This window comes from Geotrypetes seraphini, chromosome 3 (genome assembly GCF_902459505.1).
Source record: "Geotrypetes seraphini chromosome 3, aGeoSer1.1, whole genome shotgun sequence".
Taxonomy (NCBI): Eukaryota; Metazoa; Chordata; class Amphibia; order Gymnophiona; family Dermophiidae; genus Geotrypetes; species Geotrypetes seraphini.
In genome coordinates this window covers 115,291,814-115,312,473 of record NC_047086.1, presented here as the reverse complement: position 1 = coordinate 115,312,473, position 20,660 = coordinate 115,291,814, and the positions used below count along the sequence as shown (strand labels likewise).

The window sequence follows — 20,660 nt, the reverse complement described above, 5'->3', positions numbered from 1 at the left end:
TTGGTTCTTAGACAATTTTTTTTTCCTCTGAAAAGGTTTGAAAGCGGACCTGGATTTATTTGTGAATTGGATGAACAATTTTGATCAGCACCTTCAGTTTGCCATGCAATGCCATCAGAAACACATTGAGTTTCTCAATGTTTAAATTTTGAAAGACCACTCTCAGCTCTCTACTACTTTGTTTAGGAAAAAAGTTACTCTAAATACTATATTACACTTTAGGAGTTTTCACCCATACAAATTATGGTTTAATCTCAATATTAGCCAATTTCTTTGGATAAGGAAGATATGTTCATCTCTAGAGGAGTATAAAGTCGAAGCCCGCCTGTGAGGGTATCCGAAAAACTCTATAAAACAGACTTTTTTTGAGAGCTAGGTTTGCCCAATGGGACTTACTATTAACTAGTAAACCTACTATTAACTAGCACACCAAAGGAAACAGATAGGCAGTTAATGACTTGAGTGCTGCCGTTTTCTAGGGCAGTTGGACAGTTGGTACACTGTATGAGAACGTATTGGCCTATATTGCATTTACATTCAAATCTCAGTGACACTAGGGGTAAAACTATTCGCCAAAAACTACATTTTCAAAAATTTGGTATTAAAGAACACAATATTCAACAAGGGGAACACACAAGTTGTGGCAAGTGCTAGCGGTGCATAGGTAGTATAACAGGGCGGGAGTAGAGGGTTCCGGGGAAAAGGCATGTATTAAAATCGCATACTACCACTGACTAACAGCAAATCAGTGGTTTATGCAACATTATGTCTGCGAGAACTGACTGTAGCCATTCAGGGAGAGGGGCCCAGGCTGGAGCGCGAAAAGCTCACTACTGCCTTGTGTGCCGCTGGCTGCAAGATGTGAGACAGCAAGGATAGGGCTCAGCACGGAAGCAGGAGCGAGGAAAGCACGCTCCTGCCGATACATCGCTGTACCACCAAGATTAAAAAGGTAAGGGGCAGGGGCAGGGTAAAATAATTGTTAGTCGTCCAGGACAGATCCCTCCTGTCCTGGCCTACCACTAGACCACCAGAGTGGGATAAGGCAGGGAGGTGGGGGGACAGGGTGTATAACCAATGCCACAACGGAGACAGAACAGACCAAAACTGGCATTCAATTTGGCAGAGGATGAATCACAGAGATTAATCACTTAGCTATAATTTGTATCACTTAGCTATAATTTGGGTTCCTCTTTCCCACGTGCATCACTTTGCACTTGCTCACATTAAATGGCATCTGCCATTTTGATGCCCAGTCTCCAGGCCTCACAAGCTCCTCTTGCAATTTTTCACAGTCCTCTTGTGATTTAACAACTTTGTGTCATTAGCAAATTTAATTATCTCACTAGTTATTCCTATCTCTAGCTCATTGATAAATATGTTAAAAAGCAGGGGTCCCAGCTTCTCAAATCCAGGAGCATTTTGGACTTTATATAAAAAGTTAGTCTTCTTATGAATGGACTGTACAGACACAGTGTTCCCTCTAAGCGGGCGGGTGTTGTGAGCAAACTTTTTTCACTGTGAGCTAAAAATATCGGGCGCCAGCAAGTTATGAGCCAAATAAATATGTTGCTTTCTACCACAGAACTTCCTTACGTTTGTATGGAATCTATCCCCTTTCAACTTTAGAGAGTGCCCTCTCGTTCTCCCTGCCTTAGCTACTAAGTCTATTCCCTTCAGTACCTTGAATGTTTCTATCATGTCCCCTCTCAATCTCCTCTGCTCAAGGGAGAAGAGGCCCAGTTTCTCTAATCTTTCGCTGTACGGCAACTCCTCCAGCCCCTTAACCATTTTAGTTGCTCTTCTCTGGATCCTTTCGAGTAGTACCGTGTCCTTCTTAAAGTACCAGTGCTGGACGCAGTACTCCAGGTGAGGGCGTACCATGGCCCGGTACAGCAGCATGATAACCTTCTCTGTCTCTTCAGTCCAGCATCTGCCCCTTCCATTCACTGTCTGTCTTTCCCTGCCATCTCTCCTCCTGCCCCCCCCCACCCCCCAATTTGGTCTAGCATCCATCATCTTCCTTCTGTTCCCCTCATGGTCTGGCATCTCTATCCTTCCCTCCCCCCTGTGGTTTTTAGCATATCTCTCTTCTCATTTCCTCCACTCAGATCTGATCATTCTCTGCTCTCTCTTCCCTTTTCTTCTCTGGTCTTCCTTCTCTATTTTCTGCCTCCATCTAAATTAAATTCTTTCTTACTATTTAGTCCCGTTTCCCTCTTTTCACTGTGTCTACACACAGCTTGTCACCCCTTTCCCTCACCCCTCCATTATCTTACTATTTTCTTCCCCCTTTATTTATCTCCTCCTTCCATCCAGTATGTGTTCTTTCCCCACTTCCATTCAGCATCTGCTCTCCCTTCTCAACTGACATCCATCTGCCTTCTGCTCTCTCTCCCTTCTTCTCACTTCCATCATCTGTCCCCTTCTCTCTCTCTCTCATCTCCTCCATTCCATCATCTGCCCCTTCTCTCTCTCTCTCTCTCCCCCCCCCAACTTCCATCATCTGCCCCCCCTTCCCCTCACCTTTGTGGGTCACTTTCTTTCCCCTGAGGGTGGCTCATGTCACAGGGGAAGCTTTGGCCGAGCAGAACCGCTTGATTGACAGTGGAACTTACTTGATTGATGTCGATGCTGGGGCCCGTTGCCGTTTGAAGGAAAAAAAAAAAGGTGGAAAAAAAGGAACCTGTAAAGGCGAGAGGAAGGGAAACCTCCAGGACAGCTGCTTTTTGCCCTCCTTCAGCGGCCCAAGAGTTCAGACCAGCAGCGGCAGCTCTGTATGCTTTTAACTTCGGCACAGAGCTGCCCCTAATCAATAGTTTAGCGCGGTTTCATGAGGCAGCCTCGGGGCCTTTGATAGCCGGCCCGCTTCGATGATGCGATGTGGGCCGGCCTAGCAAAGGCCCCGAGGCTGCCTTATGAAACCGCGCTAAACTATTGATTAGGGGCAGCTCTGTGCCGAAGTTAAAAGCATACACAGCTGCCGCTGCTGGTCTGGAGGTGCGGAGACAAGGCAGGAGGCAAACGCGGTGGAAGGCAGGAGTCCCGGCGAAGGCAGGAGTCCCGGCACAGCGACTGCAACAGGAAGTTGCAAGTCAGCTGACGCCGGCCTTTCGTTGCGGCGGGGACCGAATCCTTCGCGGACCGGCAAGATTTTGTTTGCGGACCGGCGGTTGAAGAACTGTGCTCTACACTGTGTGCGCTGTGACGAGAAACTTGTGCGCTGCGAGGTAATATTTTGTGCGCCAGCGCAGCTTAGCGGGAACACTGCGGATCTCCCACTACCATCTGTAAAACCTTAAGGATTCGTGAACAGGCACTGTCACAGTTTCCTTAGGAGGGGCATCAGTCAAGGATGTCCATTCTATGCTTGTGTGCACTAAAATACACACATAAATGAATCTATGTGTGTAGCTTATAAAGTACAAGAAAAATTGCTAATCTTATCCATGTTCTGATTATTATCTGCCCCTAGGAATGCCTAGAAATATATTGAATTTGATATCAGTTTTTATATTCTTTCCTGCTAATCAATAAGACAGTACAGACTGGATCATTTATTTATTTATTTTAAAAATGTATATTCCGCTTAACAACCTAAGCGGATCATTTAGGCATTGTGTTTCTCTGTGTCTACTTATGTGCATAAATCCTTAGGCAATCTTATAAGGGACTGCCTCAGCATGTACAACATTTTTCATTTTCTGGCAATAAACACAGGACTTAAGTCTGCCAATGCAAATCCCTTAAGGAGAGGAAGTGGTCTAGTGGTTAGAGCAATGGACCGAAAACCAGAGAAGCCTGGGTTCAACTTCTGCTTCTGCAACCTTGGGCAAATTGCTTTATTTCCCATTGCCTAAGATACCCACTTAGATTGTAAGCTGCTTGGATCAGAGACATATTATACCTGAATACTTAGCGCCATTATAGAGGCCTGTGTACATCCATTAACAAAAGTTTATGAGATTATTTTTAGTTTCTATAGTACAGGTCTAGTACACGACTCAAATTTTTTTTATTAAATCTAAGAGCTAGAATAAAAACTTAGAGGCCAGCAGTCGAGCCTTCTCATTCCCCCCCCCCCCCCCCCCCATTCCTTCCAAACTGTCCACATTGATTTTTCTTTTTTCAGGTGAGGGTGAAATGGCAGGGAAGGGAGGAGGGGTGGGAATCCCCTCTTAGATCAGTAGTAGTTCTTTTAGAAACTGATTTACTAAGGCTGTTTTCCCCATCTATGTCTGTAGGCAAAAGAAAGTAAATCCATTCATTAAGGTGCCTCTGCAAATAACTGGCAGATTCTGTCCATAAATCATACTGTCAGCTACATAACAGCACTACCTTGATAGGTGAGGCAAAGAAGCAATTGCCTCATTACTGTTATTACGACCCATTATTCATTTAGCCCTATTAGATATAGACAGAACTATACATATTATACTGTATATATACTGTATGCAAGTAATTTCTCTAAGTTTACTTTTGGTTTGGGGTTTTGTTTATTTGGGGTTTTTTGTGCCTAGGGCAATGGAGAGTTAGGGAACCTACCTAGGATCAAGAGGATCTTCAATGAGAATTGAACCATGTTCCCTAGGATCTCAGGCTACTTCACTAACCATTGGGATCTTTGTATTGTTTATGTTCAGTTCTAATCCCATGTTATGACTTCCAGCTTTGAATTTTCTCAATAGATACAGCTGCTGGTGATGAGCATTGTATTATCTGCATAGCACGGGTTGTTTATATTTCTGCCACCTACTTTGAAACTAATGCTCTTCTCTTTCCAAATTTGCTTTTCTGAAGATGGTTTTGCCGTAAAGGTTGAACACATAAGGTGACAAGATGCATCCTTGCCTGATGCCACATTTTATTGGAAACCAATCAGTGTTGCCATATTCTGTTCTCATTGAAGCTTCTTGATTTTTGTAGAGGCTCTTTATTACTTGAGTCATGTGTTTGGGTATTCCCATTTGTTCTAGAGTTCTCCATAGTTTATCGTGATCCACAGTCAAAAGCTTTGCTATAGTTGATGAAGCAAAACTAAAGGGGCTTTTGGTATTCTGTGTTCTTCAAGTTTATTAAAAAAAAAATAATAATAAATTTCTCCAATAAGATTTTATTGAAAACTTTTGAAGAAAACACAACACAAACAATATAATATAATAAATATGATCAAAGGGTGTCATAACATACATTATCAGGTTCCTGAGCGGTGTACATATTTAAAATTATAAGTTAGGGTGACAGACAGAAAAAACATATTAACATACAGTAACAAATGGTAAGATGGGTTAGAAATACAATTCCAATAGGATGCCATACCATTAAGGGTAGTACGATTGGGGAGGGATCCTGGCTGTAAGTGGATTTTTGAGAAAATAGGTTAAAGATTATAGGCATCTTTAAATAGAAATGTTTTTAATTTGCCTTTGAAACGACCTAAAACAGTTTCTTCCTGAAGTTCTTCGGCATTCCATAACGTGTGCTCCTCGACCTTGTCTGAAAACTGTTATATTATTTTCAGCAATATTTTGGTAGTGTGTGGAATTAATGCAATTGTTCTGTAGTTGTTACAGTCCTTGGCATTGCCTTTCTTCGTCATATGTATGAACAGTGATCTCCTCTGATCAGTTGGACATGCTTTCTCCTTCCGAAACTGTCAAGTAATCCAAGTGAGACTTGGATTACTTTATTTGGAATACTGTTGATACCAGGTGACTTGTTTTTTGTTGTTCTTTTAAATAAAACTTTAATTGCTGCTATGACTTCTTCTTCTTTTAAAATATCTGGTTCTTCATTGATGTCAGTTCAATTTCCCAAATGTTATCCTTATTGCTTTTTTTGTATACATTTTCCATATATTCTTTCCATCTATTTTTAATGCTTTCTGGATCATTCAATATCAAGTTTCAATAAAATTTGATGGATCACTTATTTGTTATTCAAAGCGATGAACAAATCTAAAAACATGTAGTACATTTCTCAGTGTGGGGAGCCGACATTATTAACATAAGTCGGACAATAAAACAAAACAGATCCAACAGGAAAATAGGGCAAGAACTACAATATTTGACAGTAAACGAGACAAACAGGGGTAAAACAATAGGAAGGGGAAAGACCACATATAGGTCTTGTAAAAATTAAGATAGTAATAAAATTCCAATTAAGATAATAAAATTCTGAAGGAAAAAAAATTAGCAATTAAAAGCATCTTTAAAAAGGAAGCATTTCAATTTGCTTTTGAATTTGTCTATATGACATTCTTCTCTTATATATACAGGAAGGGAATTCCACAGTTGAGGAGCAATGACAGATAAAATGTATTGCCTATGGGTATTAATGGATTTCAAAGAAGGGATTACCAGCAAGTGTTGGCTATCAGATCTCAGATTATTAAGTGATCGAACGGGAGTATAAGGTATTAAAACTCACATCTTTAAGCATCCCCAATTGAGGTGGAAATTTCTGCCGCAATCTTGTAACATCCTGATATACTAATCTGGTTTTAAAGTTTATATGTTCCGAATCAATTTTGAGACAAATAGCCTTTAGATATTGGTTTTGTCTTGCTGAAGTTGACGTTGAAACATGGTTCATTTGTGATACTTTCTTTTTATCACCGGAAAGTTTGGCTTGTCTTCTTTGTTCTGCTACTATTTTGGTTTCTTCTAAGATCCAAGGCTTTCTTTCTCTTCTGAAGTGGCTTTTTTTTTTTTTTTTGTAAGTTCATCACTAATTATAGTTTTGATGTCATTCCATAACTCTTTGGGCTCTCTATCTCTTGTATCAAGACAGACAAACAGTGTGGACCAAGGGCGCCTTCCCCATGCCTTCATGAAGTCTCAGGGGGCAGGAAAGAGTTGGGCTCTTTCTTGCTTCTAAAGAAGCCCCATTGGGGACATTGGGCATGGAGGGGGGGTCAGCGTCAGACCATGGAAGGGGCTAGGTGGGAGAGATGGATGGCAGGGGAGGAGAGACATGGACGGATAGCAGGCAGAGCAGGGAGGGATGATGGATAGATGGCATAGGAAGGGAGCAAGAGTATAAACAGTAGGTGAGCCCAGCTGCCCGCGACTCCCCCCCCCCACACACACACACGTCAGTGAATAGCAGAAATGAAGTGGCCATGGAATGCTGCTACTATTTAGGTTTTTGCCAGATACTTGGATTGGCCTGCATGAAGATGGGATACTGGGCTAGATAGACCATTGGTGTGATCTAGTAAGGCTATTCTTATGGTCTTTATTATTATATAGGTATGCAAATATCTCAAAGGCTTAAATAAGAGCTTACAAAATGGGGTAATTCTATAAAGTAGGCACTTACATTTTCATGCCAATTACACATGTAAATGATTAGAATAGCAGCACATACATGTGTATGTGTATACAAAGGAATGTACAAATCTAAATACCATTAATCTGAAATGTGTATACAGTATTTACAAAATATGTATTTTACAGGTAAGCATGTGCAGTGACGGAGTCTGAGTGTATATCTCTGGCATTTAGGCACACTGGCATTCTATTCTAAGGCAACAAGGGGATAGACTCAAAAGCAACATCAGAAAATATTTATTCAGGGGAATAGTGTTGAATGCAAGAGAGGCAGTGGAGATAGCAACAGTATCCAAATTCAAGCAAGGATGAAATAAACATAGAAAATCCAGGAAATTGAAAACCAGAGATGAACTGGGGGTCTGTGGCTGAGCACAAATGGAAATATTACAAGGGCCTTAAAGTCTACAATCTTTTTTGTCTATTTTTCATCTTGGTTTTGCCATCACAGTTCCATAAAAAAAAAATATTTATTTTCCTCCTGGTAAAGACCAACTGTGAACTATACTCAATGTAAACGCACTGCTGTGTAAGTAGTATTGGGAACACCATTCAAACAGGCATAAAATGGTGGCCATTTTTGAAAACATTCCCACTGTTTTGTGGCGTTGTGAGCAGATGAAGAATTGCTCATTTTCCCCTGAGGTAGCTTGATTAAGCAGTGAAACAGGAGGACCCCTATCAGGAGAGATTCTGGGTGAGATAAGTGAACTTTGCCTCTATATATTGGAACATTTCTTATGAGAGTTCACTAGGAATACTGCCATTCAGGCAATTTCCCCACCTTTTTTTCACTTTAGTTGCCATCACGTTTACAAGTTTATTGTTGTGGACTTCTACTGAAAAGAACACATACTGAATAGTAAGATTATTAAGAAAAATATAATTCGACTTTCCAAAAGTTTGATACAATGTAAATCACCCTGGAAATTCCTGGACTCATATGTTCAATCTATTTCATAGACACTCCTGTCTTCTTCTTCTTCCTCTTCTTTTTCTTTACCTTCATCTTTTTCCTCATTTTATTCTTTTTCTTTCTTCCTTCACTTTCTCTTTCCTCTTATCTTTTCTTTTATTATTTTTTCATGAACAGTCCTAGTACTTTGGATCTTTTAAAACGATTCAATTCTACATTGCACACTGTAACTGAATATTTGTTATACTAAATGTTTTGTTTTATTTTTTGATATCTTGTACTTGAACTGTTTCTTATATTTTTTCAAAAAACTCAATAAAAAATATTGAACTAAAAAAAAAAAAAAAAAAAAAAAGAATGCATATTGATTTTCTTATGTGGAGGTATTTTTACAGACCTATGATGATACAGGTTCTAAAGGACACTTTGCGAGTCTAGGAGCCTGGTCTGGTTGTCTCCATTTTAGACTTTATTATTTATCTGTCTCAGTTATGAATGTTTGAATGGTGGTCCCAATAGTATTTACACAGCGGCACGTTTACATCTGCATCCAGAGAATTTGGTATTTTCACAATAAAAGTCATGCGTGACCGGCTCTGAGAAAAGGTGACTAATGCAGCAGATTAAAAATGTTGAGAATGGTCAATTTTTCATTTCACATTGTCATAGGTCCATAAGCAGTCTGGAAAAGTTACTTAAACTTCAGTAATTTTTCTTTTTCTTTTAGTTTATCACATAAAAGAATGGAGGTTTGGACTTCAGTATTACAAATTTTTTATTCTAACAATTCATTAAAACTTCATTTCTGGTGACTTTAAGTAACTTTTTCCCCAGAGATGGTCACAATTCTCAACTTTAACCGCTGCAAAAGCAGCCAAAGAACAATATATTTTCAAAATATTTTTGCCAAGTTACCAAACAGTTCTTACCAAATTAATCAGCTGGGTATGGACAACGTCTTCCACTAACACTGCTGTTTCATGAAGAGGCCTGCGCACATCTCCTAAAGAGAACCTGCAACACACACAGAATGCGATCAGTGAATTAAGCAAGAAAGCAAATTTAATTATGGCAAAGTATGACTAAATCAGGGGTAGGGAACTCTGGTCCTCGAGAGCCGTATTCCAGTCGGGTTTTCAGGATTTCCCCAATGAATATGCATGAGATCTATTTGCATGTACTGCTTTCTATGCATATTCAATGGGGAAATCCTGAAAACCCGACTGGAATACGGATCTCGAGGACCGGAGTTCCCTACCCCTGGACTAAATGGACCTTTGTAGATATGAAAAGGGCAACATTCAAAAGCCCTATATCCAGGTAAATGGGCTTTTGAAAACTGTTTGCCCTCCAAGTAGCTAAAAGCAAGCACAATCGCCCAAATTCTGCATATGGTTCAAATCAGCACAGTCAATTTGCGCACACAATTGTTTAACAAGCCTAATTAGTGCCGATAACTGGCAATTAACCCCTCATAATTTATGCTAATTGACAGAAATTAGAAGCTGCGTGCACAAATTTGCAGGCGCATTCTATAAAGTGCTGTGTGTCCGTTTTATTACACTAATCTGATACGGGGACATGGTTAGGTGAGGGGAATGGGAAGATCATAGACATACCTTAAATTTATGTGCACTCTTATAGAATGCATGCACAAGTTAGATGCAAGTATTTAGGTCTGGTTTTCCTTAGCCTCAATGGGCACACCTAAAAGTTATGTTATGCACTGACATCTAGAATGATTCTGTAAGATGTACATACATTTTATAGAATCACTCTAAGTGCAGTTCTAGGCAGCACCAATTTTTTGGGCACTATATATAGAATATGGTCATAGTGCCTATGCTGTCTCATGGGAAGTGACAATGCACAAGGATTTAGTGTATTCAAAGTGATGCAATTGCTTTAAAGAGAAAAAGATGGCTGCAAATAAGGCAGATACAAATCTTTACAGGTGTTTTTTCACTGAGCCAAGTTCAAAATGTAGAGAATCACTGCCATACCATAGATCCTTTGCATCTTAAAAGTTGAAGGATGGGAAAAAAGGAACCTCAGGAGTAGCGCAGAACATTCAGCGTGGCTCCCTGAACTAATAACCGCTACTGCGGTTAAGTAAAAGGGGGGGGGGGGGGAAATTATTTGAAGAACAACTTATTCCATATCGGGTTTATTTTCACTGACGTACATAGCAGCCTCTCACAGACATTTTCAGAATCTTTTATCCATAAATGTTATATGTAAGAGTGATATTCAGTGATTCACATGCCTGAAAGAATTATGTTTTAAGAAAATTGTTCCCTTACAATGTGGTACAATGGCTGGGGAACCAAAAACAAAGATTTCAAATAGAGCTGGGGGTTTCATTTCAGTCCCAGTTTCCTTCCAAAAGTAGGCTCCTTGTACCGTTACTTCATTGGGCAGGAGAAGCCTTCTCTTGTTCTGGAAACTGTGGGGTATATACAGGTCACAGGACAATACTTTAGTTGAGTCACTAGAGGTCTCTGTCACATACTTAAAGCAGATCCTAAGGGGATTCTACGCATACTTTTATGCACATACAACCCAAGCAGCTTTATATAGGCCTAATTCTGCTCCTAAAGCACTACTTCAGGCACCAAAATTGTTTATAAAACTACTTCATGTATATAAAACAGTGTTATCCTTTCTTTGTTTTTCAAGCAGTAAAATTCCTTTATACACAGTAATCATTTCTGTAACTATATATTTCTATTTTGTATTTTAGTCCTATTCCTTAGCTCCTAAACTTTCTGCTTAACACCACTGCTCCGGTATCTCCTCTCCTACCTTGCCTCTCGCTTTCCTCTCAATAGCTACAATTTTTACTAGTGTGTGCTAAAGGTTTGTGAGTTACTACACTACACTTCTCCCTCCATATTCGCTGTGATAGGGGATTGACAGAACCGCAAATACAGAAAAATCACAAAATAACTGTTTCATATGTTATTCACTGTTTTCTATTAAAAACCATTGTGAATATAATGAAACCACAAATAATGGTGGGAGACCTGGTCTGTTCCTGAAGGAGAGGCAAAACATGGTGAAGAAAGTGCTGGGAATCAGCGATTTTCTCTGTAAACGCTTGGAATCAGCGATTTCTCTATGCAAGCTGATGTAATTTGGGGGGAGGAGCCAGCAAGCCAAAAAACGTGAATAATTGAAACCGCGAATACAAAAGGAGAAGTGTATAGCTGCAAAACCTCTGGGTTAATTATTGTTGTTGGGGAGGGGGGTTCAGCATTCTTGGAAGTACTAACATGCACAATACATTAAAAAATAAAAAATAAAAAAGTCATCGCCTTAATTCTTAATGTTTCATCTCTGAGAAATTGGAGGAATGTCAAGTCCCCAAAAATGGAATGGTTAGGATTCGATGAATCAGGAACTAATTCCTTGTTTTCTTTATATTTTGTCTTAGTTGTAAGGTTTGACTCTCCAACTTTGTGGGCTTAAAAAGGAATTTTTGTATTATATGCATAATTACTGTTAAATTTTGTGAAATAATCCTTTTTCTTTGGTATCATTTGATATTATTAATTGTAAAATTTGCATAAATAAAGAGAAAAAAAAAGTCACTACTGCATATTCTCAGGGGGCGGAAAATTTCATGGCGACACCAGAAAGTATTTCTTCACAGAGAGAGTGGTTGATCATTGGAACAAGCTTCCAGTGCAGGTGATCGAGGCAGACAGCGTGCCAGACTTTAAGAATAAATGGGATACCCATGTGGGATCCCTACGAGGATCAAGATAAGGAAATTGGGTCATTAGGGCATAGACAGGGGGTGGGTAAGCAGAGTGGGCAGACTTGATGGGCTGTAGCCCTTTTCTGCCGTCATCTTCTATGTTTCTATGTTTCATATTAAAAGGCAAGTCTATAAACTAGACACTAACATTTACATGCATTGCACAGCAGATGAACCACATGTGGACAGCATGGGCAGGATATATGCAAAATTTACAAAAGTTAAACCAGCTCTATGGCACCTAGATGTTAGGTACGCTGACACCAATTCTAGCCTAGGCGCCTCAGTTTTGTTATACAATAGGCTCTTACTATGTATCCTTATAGTGCTAAATGGAGACTCCTAGTTATAGAACTCACTCCTAAACTGCAAAGCAGACAACACATGATGCATCTCTTGAGGCCAATTCATTGCTCTATATTATCCACTGCATTAACTGTTAACACGTAGTGACGTCCTTTGTGTTAGCTATCAGGTGCTGTCCCTACCCCAAATTGGCATTTTCCATATTAGCAAACATGGTAATTAGCATGCACTAACCTTTTATGTGAGCCCCTGTGTAATTTCAATATTAAACAAGCAATTCAGCAGAGGAAATAGGCCACATCTTTGATAAATATTTGTCCATTCTGCTCTTAAGAGCCTCTAATGCAGATTTCATCTCTCCACAGAATATTTTTTTCAGAACTTATCTACTTCTTCAATTGGAAAATTATCTTAATGTCTTAGCTATATCTTCCTAGTGCAGTTTAAGCCCTTTATTTTTTGTAATGCTCTTAGTGGAAATATTAAACTAATTTCCCTCCTTTTACTCTTCTCCACTGAAGTCCAAATAAGCTCAATTTCAACCTATTCTCATAAGTCATAAAAGCCAGCTGTTCGAACATGATTTTACCCCTTCCTGGACTGGACACAGTTAAAAGGTTTGCTCCTAAGTAGGCCTATAATAATTTTTGTGCTCTACACAGATATCAGATTTGGTCATGAATCTTGATATTTCACAATTTAACCACTGTGTTGAAATGTCAGTCTCAAATCCATGAATTAAGACCCCCAACTAGTAATAATAATAATAACTTTATTTTTATATACCGCAGTACCACAAACAGTTCAGAGCGGTTTACAGTGTAAAAGACTGTACATTTACAGCGAAGATACAATGTGAACTGAACATATTCAGTATAGGTATTTTATACAGCAAAGAAACAGTGTAGGTTTATCATACAGGAGACAGTACATATACAGCAGAGATATGTATATAGTGGTGAGGCAGTGCGAGAGGCATTATAAAGAACAAAGCAGTGTACAAAACCAGTGCAGGGTGGAGAATGTCAGGAAGACAACTAGTTTCAATTATTGGATGGTAGTCTTTAGTTATTTGGTGATGGGGGAGGTTCTAGAAATTTGTCATAGAGGAAAGATTTGAGAGATTTCCTGAAGGATGAGTAAGATGGGGCAGATGAGATAAGGGTGGTCAGGCAGTTTGTCCATCTGCCAGCTTGGTATGAGAGAGTTCTATTGAAGAATCATTTGTAGGTGCATCCCTTTGGGGAAGGGTAGGTAAACAGGTTGGCATTACGCGTGCGTGTGGTTCCAGGGAACACGAAGTGGTGAGACAGATAAATTGGGGATAAGCCAGTTAAGGTTTTAAAGCTGAGACAGGCGAATTTGTACTTTGAAAAATGATTACTCCAAACCACTTTTGCATTTCACTCCATGGAAATCACCAAGTTTGTTTCTGAGCCATTTCACACATGTGATCAAATACACCTCTACTAATTAAAAGAAAACGCTTATCTTTTTTTTTAATCTTTAAGATCTGGCTTTATCTTTGTTCCTATTCACAAATTTTCACACACATCATCTGCCAGCAACTTTCCCACACACGGAAAGCTTAGATATTGGTATGGTGGTTTCTGCAGAAAGAAGTGAAAACCACGACAGCTAGACACAGCTGCTTCCTCTTTCACTGTAATATACACAGTAGATTCAAACTACTTAACTAAAATGTGCAGCCTAAATAATTAGTAGCAGTTTTTGTATACTTTTGCTCTTTATTCTATGAAGACACTATATTCATGAACTAAAACAGCTCTCATAATATAAAACTAGACAGAAGTTTCTCCTATTTGCCCTAAAAATGTACTTTAAAATGGGGCTATTAGCCACTGAGTAACTTTATCATAGTTCCATCATATATCAAAGTCACATCTCTTGGCCTGTAAGTAAGATCTGGCCAGCAGATGTCAAAGAAGTTTTCTGTGAGTCATATTTATGTAATCAGGTTGGACAGACACCACAAAACCACAACATTGTGCTTTCCATTGGTCAGTTCCACACATTAACAAAAACCCAAAACACTTCATTTTTTTTTTTGTACCTATGCCTTTTTTTTGTTTAATTCTTTATTGATTTTCAAATTTTGACAGTGCAATACAACTATATTAAACATGAGCATTATACATAACGCACTTAAAATACACAAAATTAATACATTACCAATCCTTTTCTCCCTCCCTTCCTCATATAACTATTACACTGCATATGCATATATTATTGCAATATTATAGATAAATACTTTTAGCAATCCCAAATACCTTCCCCTCTCCCCCGGATGTGTACGGAATCTGTAAAAAGGGAGATACCCGACATTCAATGCAATTCAACATATGCAGTCAATGGGCTCCACACCTTATTGAATGTCATATTAGACCCCAAACACTCCTCATTCATTCTCTCATATTTATATGTGTACCTAATGCCTTAATCATTTAAATTTTTTATGTAATTGGCTTCAGCTCATATCTTTTTCTGTAGTAGCTCAAGATAAGTTACATTCAGGTACACTAGGCATTTCTCTTTCCTTGGAGAGCAGACATTCATGAAAAGCAACTAGAGAACTGAACAGGACTGGAGACTGCAGGAATCCCACAGAACCCACAGGATTCTCGCAGGTATGATAGAAGATCCACGGGATTTCCATGGGGATGGAAAACATTACCATGGGATTCCCAGGGGAGTATAATAAAAATCTCTCATGACTCCAGAATGGGGTTTGGAATGCACTGAGTTCCACTTGGAGCACCAGAATAAGGCTTGGAAGGTACAAAGAGAAGCAGCTCGAACACCAGACTGAAGCTTGGAATAACATCTAAACACCGTACCATACATTTTCTTCTATACCGCAAGTTTCTACAAGGATTCAAACACATGGGAGGCTGTTGGGGTTGGGAGGAAACAGAGGGCTGTGAACAAGTGGAGAATAGTGTTGACTCCTGTGGGTATAGGTGGAGATAGAGGAGATTAATTGTGGGGATGGAATGGATCTTAGTGTGTTCAGGTTAGATTCAAATTTACAAGTTGGATTGGGAGGAGGGGAGGGAAGGGTAAATTTATTTTATAAGTGGTATTAGGTATTGTTTCTAGGATAAAACAGGGTGGGAGGGGTGGGAGATATGAGCATATCATTTACACCATTGAAGATTGTTAAGTGACATAATTATTGTTAATTTGTTTGAATATATTGTTGCACTTATTGTAATTTGAAAATGAATAAAGAATTGAAAAAAAAAAAAAAAATTATTTTGGGGATGGACAACTATAGGTGAAATTCCTGTCCCTGTGCAACTCTCTAAGAGCAATTCTATAACTGGATGCCTACAGTTGCATATGCCTTGTACTCATGATGAGGAAATGCACTTATGTATGTAAGTGAACTATGCACTTCTCCTTGGCAGAGGTCCCACCAAGTGGAAACCTATAGGCACCGAGCCTCCAAAGAGCACTTAGAAAAAAATACCCTAAGACAATAAAACCGTACAGCAAAGCAGAAACACTTCAGAGCGTCTTGTTTGCAGAAAACAAACTGAGGGGGCAGGAACAGCTCCCTGGGAAGGAGATGGAGTTGAAAATATGATTGACAGTTTTCTGCCAAAAAAAAATAAAAAAATTGCAAGTTGGGATACAAGACCCTAGCGTTCAGGACCACTAGACACACTGCACCAGAACGGCCACATGACAACAAAATGGCTATGAATTGCAGAACCAGTAGTGGAGTAATGAGAAGGAGAACTCTCTCCAGCATCATGCAAGGATTTTTACTAGGATTTTAAATTAATGTTAAATAGAGCAATAAAAGAAGCATTTTGATGGGTTGGCTTTTTTCAGAATAATGGAAATAACTACCGTAGTTCCTTCCTAGACTCAATCTCTTACATTAATAAAAGACAAGTAGAAAAACAAATTAGTCTTTTTTAAAAAATAACATTCAATTGCCAATCCATGACCATGTACATTTATCGGAAGATAATTTACACTATGTGCAAATAGCACACGCTTTTTAAGGACAGCATGCACCCTCTTAACAGCATCCATTTCCACATGGAAAAGAAAAAAAAAAAACACATGTCCTACTGACCTACTGTTATGCCTCACAGGCTAAATGCAGAGACAGAATAGGTGACATTGCTCAGTACAGCTCGGCGTTTCAGACCATGGTCCCAAGCTAAATTAAACTTTTTTTGCTTTTTCTGTGCACAGTGATGGGTATATTACCCTTTTGATAATTACATTTCAGTGGTGGTGGAGTTTTTTTGCCAGTGATAGTACATAGAACAAAACACAAGAAACCCCCTCTCATCAATACTGGGCAAGTTTCTCAAATAGTATCTTCATATAACATTTAAAGGCTTTTAAATATTTAAATGTGCTCATAAGCTCTTCAGCAAGGTGCCACAGCAGCGGTACAATGTCACTGGAAAGGTGCTTGAATTTTAATCATAACACATTGGATGGAGCAAGGATACTTGCTTCTACTGGAGTGGCAAATGTTATGGCTCTACAAAAGTTGTTTAACAGTAGGAGGAAAAACACCAGAAGCACAGGAATTGCCAAAAGGAATGTCACCGAGAGGTTAGAAAAGCAAAAAGGGAATACGAGGAGGGGCTGGCCAGGGAGGCGAAAAACTTCAAGGCATTCTTCAGTTACGTAAAAGGGAAGCAACCAGCGAGAGAGGAGGTGGGGCCGTTGGATGATGGGGATAGGAAAGGAGTGATTAAGGAGGACAAAGAGGTAGCTGAGAGGTTGAACACGTTCTTCTCGTCAGTCTTCACGTGCGAAGACACATCCAATATACCGGACTCAGAGGAGCTCATGAGGGGGGAACAAGCCGAAAAATTGGAGCATATAGAGGTAAGTCAGGAGGAGGTCCTCAAACAGATAGACAGGCTAAAAAGTGGCAAATCACCGGGACCGGACGGGATCCACCCAAGGGTTCTAAAGGAACTAAGACAGGAAATAGCAGGCACAATCCAGCATGTTTGCAACCTATCCCTGAGAACAGGAGAGGTGCCAGAGGACTGGAAACTGGCGAATGTCACACCTATCTTTAAGAAGGGATCGAGGGGTGACCCCGGGAACTACAGGCCGGTGAGCCTGACTTCAGTTATAGGGAAGATGGTGGAAGCGATGATCAAGGACAACATTTGCGAACACATCGAGAAAAATGACTTACTGCGAACAAGCCAGCACGGATTCTGTAAGGGAAGGTCATGCCTTACGAACCTACTGTACTTCTTTGAGGGAATAAGCAGTCAGGTGGACAAAGGGGAACCCATGGACATCATTTACCTCGATTTTCAAAAGGCTTTTGACAAGGTGCCACATGAAAGGCTGCTTAAGAAGCTATGGAACCACGGGGTGGGCGGGGATGTACACAGATGGATCAAGCACTGGCTGTCGGGTAGACTGCAGAGGGTCGGAGTGAAGGGCCAATTTTCTGACTGGCGGGGAGTCACGAGCGGTGTGCCGCAGGGATCGGTGCTGGGGCCGCTACTCTTCAACATATTTATCAATGACCTGGAAGCGGAGGCAAAATGCGAGGTTATAAAATTTGCGGACGATACCAAACTCTGCGGCAGAGTTAGGACCAGGGAGGAGTGTGAGGACCTGCAAAGGGACCTGTACAAGCTGGAAGACTGGGCAAACAAATGGCAAATGCGCTTTAACGTTGAGAAATGCAAGGTCATGCATATAGGAAATAAGAACCCGTTGTTCAACTACAAAATGGGGGGGGCACTGCTGGGAGACAGCGGACTTGAGAGAGACTTGGGTGTGCTAGTGGATGCATCAATGAAGCCATCCGCACAGTGTGCAGCAGCAGCGAAAAAAGCCAACAGGATGCTGGGCATCATAAAGAAGGGTATCACAACCAGGACGCGGGAAGTCATCATGCCACTATATCGGGCGATGGTGCGCCCGCATCTGGAATACTGCGTTCAGTATTGGTCGCCGCACCTCAAGAAGGACATGGCGGTACTTGAGAGAGTTCAAAGGAGAGCAACGAAGCTGGTAAGAGGGCTGGAAAACTGCCCATACGCCGAGAGGCTGGATAAGCTGGGTCTCTTCTCTCTGGAAAAGAGGAGGCTCAGGGGAGATATGATAGAGACCTTCAAAATCCTGAGAGGCATAGAGAGGGTGGATAGGGACAGGTTCTTCAGACTGAGAGGGACAACGGGTACGAGGGGGCACTCGGAGAAACTGAAGGGGGATAGGTTCAAGGCAAATGCAAGGAAGTTTTTCTTCACCCAAAGGGTCATGGATACATGGAATGCGCTCCCGGAGGAAATGATCAGGCAGAATACAGTACAGGGATTCAAACAGGGATTGGACGGATTCCTGAGGGACAAAGGGATCGTAGGGTACTGAAAGGGGTGCAGGGACAAAGGGTCAAAAATTGGATGGGAAGATAGGACTTCGATGAGAAACCAAGGGGTGATTCAGACAGGTCATGACCTGTTGGGCCGCCGCGGGAGCGGACTGCTGGGCGTGATGGACCTGTGGTCTGACCCAGCAGAGGCACTACTTATGTTCTTCTTATGTTCTTATCACTTATCTGAAAAGGTCAGTTCACGGCTCCAACACAGTCTATGTTTCGCTATGCTACATCAGGAAGCCGGAAGGATGAGGTTTTTAATCATAACAGTGATAGTACATAAGCAGCTTGGACTTAAAACAGTATTGAAATTGTTTGCTGCTGCATTGAAATTTTTGAGGCTTTTTCTCCACTGGTTTGTAAAATGGTTATCGGGGGAGTGTAACCCATCTCTGGTGAGTAATATTTTGTAGTTAAATTTTGGGATTTAAACTTCTCTATCATATCTCCCTTCTCCTGCCTTTCCTCCAAAGTATAGTTATTGAGATATTTAAGTCTGTCCCATATATCTTATGATGAAGACCACCAATCGTTTTAGTAGCCTTGCTCTGGACAGACTCCATCTTGTTTATATCTTTTTTGAAAGTGTTGTCTTCAGAATTATATACAATATTCTAAATGAGGTCTCACCAGAGACTTATATGTCTCTGCTTCAAGGTACTATCTGGTCTAGCCCCTAAATATATAACTGACCTCTTCTCCTTCTTAACCAACAGACATAAGAGAAGAACACACCTGAAGTTTGTTTCCCCATCGGCTAGAGCAGTGATTCCCTGGAGGAACACCAGGCCAATCGGGTTTTCAGGCTAGCCCTAATGAATATGCATGAGAGAGATTTGCATATGATGGAAGTGATAGGCATGCAAATTTGCTTCATGCATATTCATTAGGGCTAGCCTGAAAACCCAATTGGCCTGGTGTTCCTCCAGGACAGGGTTGGGAACCACTGGGCTAGAGGATGTAAATTTAAGAGACACCGTCAACAACTTCTATCGTATCAAGCAGCCACATGGGGCAAAGACCTGGAAAAACTAATTATACATGCAAATAACTATGGTGAATTTAGGAAACACCTAAAAACATACCTGTTCTTGAAGTACCTAGGTAACGAATCTGCACAATCGACCCCATCACAATCTCACCCCCCAAATCTGATCCCGTAAACTGTTAACCACTAATCTCTAACTATGAATGTTCCATTCAATTTGTAGAATCTTCTAATTCATTGTAAACCACATTGAATATTTCTAATTCATTGTAATTCATTCTAATTCATAGAATCTTTCTAATTCATTGTAAACCGCATAGAACGTCACGGTCCTGCGGTAAATAAACTGTTGTTATTATTATTATTATACTAATACCGTACTTCCTTTTTTCTACTTGCCGTACCTATCCCTTTGCACCCTACCATCCTTCTAGCTTTCTTCGTTGCCTTTTCAACCTGTTTGGCCACCTTTAGATCATTACATATTATCACACACAAGTCCCGCTCCTCTTTAGTGCACAAAGTTCTTCACCTCCTAAACTGTACCGTTCATTCAGGTTTTTGCAGCCCAAATACACGGTCTTGCATTTCTTAGCATTAAATTTTAGCTACCAAATTTCAGATCATTCTTCAAACTTTGTTTGCTAGGTCCTTCCTATCAGGGGCTCTACTCTATTGCAGATTTTGGTATCACTCGCAGAGGCAAATCTTACCTAAGAGTTCTTCAGCAATATCATTTACAAAACTTTTAATAAGGACAGGCCTAAGAACTGAACCTTGAGGCACACCACTGATAACATCCCTTTCCTCAGAGAGATCTCCGTTGACCTTTACCCTCTGTCACCTACCCTCTGTCACCATCCTGACCTAGTCTGTCACTTTGGGAACCATCCCGAGGGCACTCAGTTTATTTATTAGATGCACATTTATGCCTCTTATGTATTTAA

At 40.4% G+C, this 20,660-nt stretch overlaps 1 protein-coding gene across 3 annotated transcripts in view; it reads right to left on the bottom strand.

The window, feature by feature from the left end:
* SUPT3H (SPT3 homolog, SAGA and STAGA complex component) overlaps nucleotides 1-20,660 on the bottom strand; it is an 827,513-nt gene that overhangs the window by 445,290 nt on the left and 361,563 nt on the right. For all 3 annotated transcript variants that reach the window (XM_033937114.1, XM_033937116.1, XM_033937115.1), the window contains exon 3: nucleotides 9,180-9,264. In XM_033937114.1, coding sequence (XP_033793005.1) covers nucleotides 9,180-9,264 — 85 coding nt within the window. The remainder of the gene's footprint in view (nucleotides 1-9,179; nucleotides 9,265-20,660) is intronic.